Raw genomic sequence first — 8,716 nt, 5'->3', positions numbered from 1 at the left:
GGGATCAGCTAGTAATTACATACTACTATAATAACTCATACTAAAATTAAATACAATATTTTTGGCAAAACATAATTTAACATAATATATGTATATCATAATATTAAAGTACTATTATAAATACTAATATTTTTATATATTTTTTATTTTGACTTAAGAGCCGTATAATAATTTAATCCACCGTCTACTTTAAAATTTATCATATGCCTGCTCCCAGTCTACTAAAATGTATTCTAATAATTCCTTGACACTGTCTTTCCATCTTTATGGCAGTCTTTTCTATTGGTCTCTTCCCCCTCACTATGTATGTCATTGATCGATTGATTCTTTCAACATAGTTTCATCACCCCGCTATACAAGGCCTTCCACCATTATATATCCTTGTTCCTCTGATGCATTAGACCACATCTTTCTTTTGTGAAGCTGGTAGAATTGGGCGTTATGTCCTTTAGTCAACTTTGCCTACTTAATCTAATTGCCGTTATTGTCGTCTTAATTTTACTATTGACGTTATTGTCATGCGTATTTACGTGATATACGTCAGTCGTATTTATTGTATATTATCATTTATCTATTTGTCATGTGTTTATTATTTTTAATAACTATTAAATTAAAATGTCAAAAAAAAATACCTAAGTGTTAAATGAAGAGAAAATTTAAGGATAGACGATATGAAGAAACAAAAAAACTACACGGTAGGAGATAAAAATATACGTTTAGAACTAGTTCATCTACTAGCAAACAATCGAAATGTTTGTGAAGGCTGATTATCTGAAATCGAATTTGACTTATAACTTAAAAACATTTGTTTTGATATATAAGTATAATAATCAATTATATATAATAATCTAAAAAAAAATACGTTTGCTTTTTAAATTGTATACTTACTTGAATAAATATTAAACATTATTTAGACGCATTGAAAGTGTAAGTTGTTCTTGTATATTAACTAATCAAGTTTTTAACTATACGATTTTATTCTATGATCCAACTACTTATATATAATATGCAATATTATAAAAATACAATATGCATACATTTTATTTTAGCATTGAAGAAAGTAGAGATGGACAATTTGGAGCCCAAAATTGAAAATTGTTCGGGACACATAAATCATAAATTGATCAATCAGGCCCTGCGCATATTCCATTACAGAGTAAGTGAAAGAGAATTTTTATCCTGGGCAACAGAAAAGTTAAGATAAATCTAGAACATCACACACCGAATATTAAATAACGCATTGAACAAAGTTTGAGTCATATACAGTTTGTACATTTAACGGGTAACGAAGTGCACGGGATCAGCTAGTTTTAAATAAAATTGCCTTAACACATATAACACGTTTATTTGATTGTAAATGTAGAAATATACAACAATGAAAAATATGACATATAACATATTAAATACATACAACGAATTATCATTTTACAATATAATCAAAAATGTTTACAATAATAATTAAATATACACAAAGACCAGTTTTTCCAATTATTGAATTTGCTTGCATTATAGGTACTAAAAGATTGTCGTGTGGTGACACAAACTTCTGTTTTAATTGATTAACTACTCCGCTTTTTATTTTTTTCCTATAATTTAAACAAATTGATCTTATAAAATATAATTATTAAAATGTATATACTAAAAATAATAATCCTAAAAAATCAGTTTACAAAAATATAAAATGTGCCTATATCATATTGGATCCAATGTTTTCTATACTTGGAACATTTATTACAAATTATTAATCTTGATAGCTGCAGATTTATAGGTTAAGTCTGATTATTATATATGTATATAAAAAAAAAAATGCTAACACATCCATTACAGTGACTCAATAATGAGGTACACTCAACACTTATACAGCAGTAGTTTTTTAAATTATTTTAAAACTAAAAAAAATTACCCTCATCCATCCAACCCTTGGAATGCATTATTTTTACTTGCTGTATTAAACATTTTAGTTTTGATGACATTCCATGGTTCTTTATAGATGGTAAATGCTTATTCACTAGTCTGTTCAAATCATATGACGTCTAGAAAAAAAAACTATTCATATTAAACAATTTCTTCAAAGCAATTTTTTTGTTGTTACTTTTGATAATATTGGTCCTGCTAGTTGTAGTATTGTACATAAACAATGCATTTGTAGTTCATAATTTTCATAATTTTCTTTGCTTAAATCTCTAATGCATGACAAAATAACTTTTTCTGGAACAGCACCCTTTCTAAAGAGTTCGCCAATAAATCTATCAAAAAGAGTACTTTATATATATTCAAAAAAAAAAATAAGATTATAATTAATTAAATAATTTTAATTCAAAACACACCTGCAATTGCATATGGATTTTTTATTAAAATCGAATTGAAAATTGTTTAAAGTGGACATACGCCTCTTCGGCACCTGGTAAACAAATAATAGTATGTATACCTAAGTATTATTGAACCCAACCTTTTAAAATTAGTAAACTCATTTTGAATTCAGAATTACATGTAATTTCATACAGGAATTAGAAATAATAAAAACAAAAACGTATGAAGGTAATATAATATGTTAAGAACCATAGATGATAATAATCATAAATCATAACAAAATATAATGACAACATAACTATTTACCATTTTATCATTTTTCATCTTCTCTTTCAATTTGTTTAATTCTTGTCGATAGCTTGTATAAAATACATCGTAGCATTTTTTCAATAGAACTTTTTGAAATGTAATTTCAGTATCTGTAGCAAGTTTATTAAACTTTGGGTCATTTATCATACATGCACACATCTGGGCGTATATATGTGTATAATTTTGTCTTTTTAAAGCCTAGATGGATATAATGATAATGTAATAGACAAAATAAAAAGTAATGATGGTATACAAGTTCAATTAGAAGTTAGAACTTTAATCTATGTTGAAATATACATACTCGATCAAATATTATTTCCGTTATGTCATCGAGTAGTTTAACATTATGTATTGGCAAAGCAATCATTTTTTGTGTCATCTTAACCAAGTTGACATCATTTAAATGGTAAACAATCGATCTTACAGTATTTAACACTTGCTAAAATAATACAAATTAAAAAAAAAACAATGATTAAAATGTATAAATATTTAGAGACGACTAAATAACATTTAATATTGCATGAATAATAAGTAAAAACTATTCCATCTCTAATTGTTTACACAAGTACAAGGGCAAGAAAAATGAATAATAATTTATAATGTTATCTCTATGTTGTGTACATTAATAAACGATGTTTATCCAGGCAGAATAAAGTAGAAAATAGCAATTTAGAGTTTAATTGTGGTGTTGACTGTTGTTTCCGTCAGGTTAGAATGTTGGATTAAATATGTAATAATGAACAATTTAACTTATTTAACATATTATGTTAATTATATAGGTACCTATCAAAGAAGCATTAACATTGTATAAAAGTGTAATATTGTGCATAACATTGAATACTTACAATGTTATTTATTTGTTCCATATTGATTTTTTTTTTCAATTTTATCAATTGCAGTAGGTACAAACAATCAACTGAAAATAAAATAAAATAAATTATAAGAAAGAAACAGAATTTAATAATAGTAATACATTAATACAACATTCTATTTAGAAACTGATTATAATAAAAATCAAATAATATGTTAAATCAAAAATTTAATATTTACTACGTACTTTGTATAGGTACGTATTATTATAGTCCTATTTTTAATTTCATAATGACTCAGATTTGTATTATTATATTAATAATCATTACAATATTACCATTAAAGAAATTACATTTTTCAAACATTGAATTGGACATCCATATAACTTAGTTAATAAATACATTTTAAACAGTGTTGAACTGTTGAAGAATAGATATTTGTGTTAAACCATATGAATAATAGTTTAACAATGTTTTTAAACAAAATCAAAATTTTGTTTCAGTCTTCAAATTATAAGATATTTTCAAGGGCAATTTATCTAATTGTTCTTTTAGTGAACTAAGTACACAAAAAAACAAGAATGCTTGTCGATCAATATGGTTAGACATACGCCTAGTTCGGGGTTTCAGACTCGAGATTATTTTGTCGGTAATATTATATTAGAAATTGTAATCATAATAGGAATAATAAAAATAATTACTATTTACCTACTACTTAGTACAATTATTATTATCATAAAATATAAAATACGTTTAATATAAAACATAGTTATTAGGTATATTTTAATTTTTTTTATTGTGATTTCAAGTTGGGCACCCGAACGTTTTTGCCATTCCCGGGTGGGGGATGGCGGCATATCTCTCCGGACACCGTGACTTGCCCGAAGAAAAATGCCACCCGTGGCCGGGATCGAACCGTCGTCGGTGCGTGTCGCAGCAACTCGCAACCGACGCCTTGGTCCGCTCAGCCACTCCGTTATTCCTATTATTTTAATTGTATGCAAATATATGACATACCTGTATTACTGCAAAGTTCTTTAACAATTAATATAAACAACATTATTATGCTAAAAAGGACTAATTCTATATTATCTATACAATTAAAATTACTGTCACATAAAATAATATACCTTACTTGTGGTTATGAAAACGCGCTTCACAGACCTGAGATCGATGGCGACAATTGGACAATTAGTATTTATGCAGCTATAATATATTTAAATTATTATGTTGCCAATTATTTGTTATTATTAATAACACACCAAGTAACCATTCAGATTACCTAGGGACTATACTTAATATCAATATTATGCTAATGAAGGCCAAGTATTAAATAATAAGTTATAACAATAATATTAAATATATTATAATATTTTAATTTTAATAGAATATTATTGGTGGAAATATTTAATATACATATATATTATGCATCATATATATTATTCAATGCCGTAAATTGTTTTAAATAGGCAACACATACGTTTTCTTGGTAACAAAATGTATGGAGATTTTTAATTGAGCTATCCCTTACGTAGGAATAAGTATTCTTAAAAACGTATAGTATTTGCTATTAATAAACAAAAAAAAGTTCATTTTTCGTGAGCTGATAAAAAGCTTCATATAGTATAAAGAGCTTCATAATATAGTTTACAATCTTTCTCATTGTACACATTTTTAGTTCAATATGAATATAACTATTCTTATATTACAAACTTTTTTGTACACTTGAAACCTGATTGTGTATTTGTAAATTGTTGTGTTAAATTTAAAATTAACCCTCATAAATTTTACTATCGTCACCCACTACACTCCATGGCCCGATCGGTAACCCTTAATCATAATTTATAAGTATACCTAATGTCCTAATACATGTTATTTGATGTTCGATATATTATAAGAGTCGATGTTGTAGTAATAATAATACATTAATTTTAATAACAGATACATATATATATTATATAATATATATATATATATATATATATATACGTTGACTATATACGTTAATATTATTTTAAATTATTCGGACGTTCAATTAATTGTTTTTATGATCTTATCACGATAGATTTTACTATAAGTAAGACTGTTGATTGAATTAATTTTCGCAGAAAACATTGCATATACAGTTGTAATTGTGTGTATATATTATATAATATTATACATTAAACATTTCAAGTGACCACGAATAATATTGTATTTGAATTAAAACAAAATAACTAAAATCGTTATTCTTCGATTAAATACCTACCTATCGACATTCATCCAAATTTAAACTAAAATAATCTATTAAAAAAATCATGTTGAGGTGTATATTACATAGAAATTTGGTAAAAGGATTAATTTTATTTGAGAATCCTTGTCTTAAATTTTCATTTTTTATTGATATAAGATATAGAAATTAAACACATTATATATTTTTAAATAAACATTTAAAATATTACAATTTAATTTAAACCAACTTTTTAACTTTTTAATAAAACAGTCAAAACTGATTTATCAGGCTTCGGAGTTGCAAGAATATTTTGTAAAACTCTGGCGTGTTTAAAAATGAGGGCGGACGAATAAATACGTTCGGTGTAGATCGCCATTCACCATGAGTTTAAATGTAAACTGTAAAATATCATTGTAATAATGTAATAATTAAATAGTTTAATAAAATATTATAGGTTAATAATCAAATAGATTAATGGTACATAATAGGTATAATTATTATTAAATGTAAATATAATATACAATCAATATAATTTGACGATTATGGCCATTTTTTTAAGGCAATTGTCTAAGTTATTATTTTCTAAAATGTTTTATTCCCTTCTGAATTTAATTCTTAAAGCTTAAAACTTAAAAATAAAAGTTGATGGTCATTTTCTGCTGCGGCTGTCTGCAGTTTTTCAAACAAACCCAAATACTCGGGTGTGACCAGTGTTATAACTTTATGGTTCATTCCTTCGACGATGTTCGTGGTATTGAAATAGGGTACCGTTAGTCAAAGAAGGGTTTTTTTAGTTATTTCTATTAGTTCAATTTAAATATATTAATTATATTTATTTCAAATTATAATAAAAATAAATTAAGAAACAAATTGTCATAGGCAGCAATACACGTCGATAAAATAAGGCAATTCCTAGATAACTAGATACTAATTACTATCCATAAACAAATTATATTATAAGAAAACGTTATTCTACCTCTTTCAAAATAATATAATACAAACAAGTAATCACAATTATAATACAAGAGCTGAATATTTAATATTTCCGAAAATAAACACCTCTTAATTTTATAACAGCTATCAAATAACTGGCTTTAGACTATATGAAAATCTCCCTCCCATAGTAAAAAACTGTCAAAAATGTACAATATTTAAGTCTTTAATAAAGAGATGGTTAATAAATTATGAACCAACGGAATAAATACATTCTATCTATAGTAAAACTGTTCACATGTTAACTGTACTTTGTGTTCTATTTTGTTAATAATTTACTCAAATTTTTACTATTATTATTAATTAATTTATCATTATCTTTATTAGTATGTTATTTCTTTCTTTTTCTTTTTTTTCTTTTTTTTTCTTTTTCTTAGATACTCTCATCCATCAAAACAAGGATATTTATCCTTAGTGATGCATGATGCAGTATAATAACAAAATTTGTAAACAACTACTTGTAAATACGAATACTGGTAAATTATATTTTATTTATAAAATTAAATAATTACCCAAGTACACGAAATTTAAAATAAAATATCATCATTAGGTATACCTAATAACATATTATTATAGATTGATTTGTAAATTTATCAGATAAAAACACTAATTAGTAATTAATCATTTTAAAACCTAATTTATTTATTTTCTGGTTACTATAAATAATAATAATAATAGCATTAATAGGTAACAATTAAAGTAGTGATTGACTTGTATCAATAAATAAAGTTAGATTAATAATATATTGTTATAACATAGTTTAGTGGGTATGATATAAGAATAATTACAATAAAAATACTGAATAGTGACTAGATGCTGACTTGTATCAAGATAGAAAGGTAGATTAATAAAAATATAAAATATTGTTATAACAGGATAGTGACTAGATACGATAGAAGGCTGTGAATTTAATGCGGTAAAAAAGTGTAAAATATTCACTTGAATTATTCAAAACAATGCTCTATAAAAAAAGTCTTTATTACAAAACTATTGAAGTTAATAAATAATAATGAAATTGGTTTACGAAAAAAAAAAAATTTTAATTCACATACTAACTATATGTGACCAAGAAATCGTGTAATTATCTAACCTAACCCAATAAATTATATGCTAAAAAATATTTCGTATTTGAACTATTAATAAAACAAAACAAATTTTGGCCGTATCCATTATTTCATATCGCGTGTGTCAAAAAAATATACAAATGCATTAAATTCACAGCCTGGTAGGTAATAAGTAATGATTTATCTGTAGGCGAAACTGGGGTGCAGTGAGACTGGTATTGGTAACGGTGTTGCAATAATACTGATCTCCCAAAAATACATACAAATAGTTCAAACAATTAATCATCAAGCTAACTTTATTAAATATTAATTTATGTAAAAACTATATTTCAGAGCATTATTATTATAAATGAAACAAAACTATGAACTATTATGGACCGTATATCTTAGTGTTTTCTATGTCTCGCTGTACATATAGATATTTCTATATTTTTAGCTTCATAATTTCTGTTAAATTAAAGGAAAATGTGATGAGTACTGTTTAAGTGGCAAGTGCCAAATTTGACATTTTACTTATAATATTTTTATGAAAAATTACCACAGAAGGTTAAGTACCACTATTTCACATATTATTATAAGTATATTTGGGTTTTAATTTAACTATTAACTATATTCTGGTTTCAATGAACCTTGCAAAAATGTTATTCCACTACTCTGCTCATATGAAATAAATATTTACCAATTAAACTACTTGTCCGATATTTAATTTAAATAGATATAAATACCCCAAAAAATTATGAAAAATGAGTGACTTGTGTTAGATTGATCTCCCCATATAAAATAGGTAACTTAAACAATTAATTTCTTGATTGTGTGACCCTAATGTTAGTGTATAAAATAATCCATACTTGAAATTAATTTACAATAGTCTTATATTGCAATAAATATTCAAATGCATAATATATTATAACAAACGTTTAAACGTAGGTACACAGCACACCACATATTTATTGTCCGTACAATATTCTGTTACTTCATACAGTCTCTTTAAAATTATCCCGTCTACAATAATATAAATC

General features: G+C 25.3%; 3 protein-coding genes across 3 annotated transcripts in view; all 3 read right to left on the bottom strand.

The window, feature by feature from the left end:
• The window catches only part of LOC100165057 (ubiquitin C-like), a gene marked incomplete in the record, with an annotated part of 31,601 nt that overhangs the window by 14,363 nt on the left and 8,522 nt on the right, over positions 1-8,716 (bottom strand). The window contains 1 exon segment of the mRNA NM_001160377.1: positions 6,776-6,795.
• Positions 1,662-2,396, bottom strand: LOC100574867 (eukaryotic translation initiation factor-like). The gene is made up of 3 exons (XM_029488980.1): positions 2,328-2,396; positions 2,093-2,246; positions 1,662-2,033 (listed from the first exon to the last, which is right to left on the bottom strand). The coding sequence occupies exons 1-3, from the start codon at positions 2,384-2,386 to the stop codon at positions 1,890-1,892; spliced, it is 357 nt and encodes a 118-aa protein (XP_029344840.1). The 5' UTR covers positions 2,387-2,396; the 3' UTR covers positions 1,662-1,889.
• Positions 2,436-3,390, bottom strand: LOC115034332 (eukaryotic translation initiation factor-like). The gene is made up of 3 exons (XM_029490976.1): positions 2,921-3,390; positions 2,589-2,817; positions 2,436-2,449 (listed from the first exon to the last, which is right to left on the bottom strand). The coding sequence occupies exons 1-3, from the start codon at positions 2,996-2,998 to the stop codon at positions 2,436-2,438; spliced, it is 321 nt and encodes a 106-aa protein (XP_029346836.1). The 5' UTR covers positions 2,999-3,390.

Source organism: Acyrthosiphon pisum, chromosome A2 (assembly GCF_005508785.2).
Source record: "Acyrthosiphon pisum isolate AL4f chromosome A2, pea_aphid_22Mar2018_4r6ur, whole genome shotgun sequence".
Taxonomy (NCBI): Eukaryota; Metazoa; Arthropoda; class Insecta; order Hemiptera; family Aphididae; genus Acyrthosiphon; species Acyrthosiphon pisum.
This window is presented reverse-complemented; position numbering and strand designations above follow the sequence as displayed.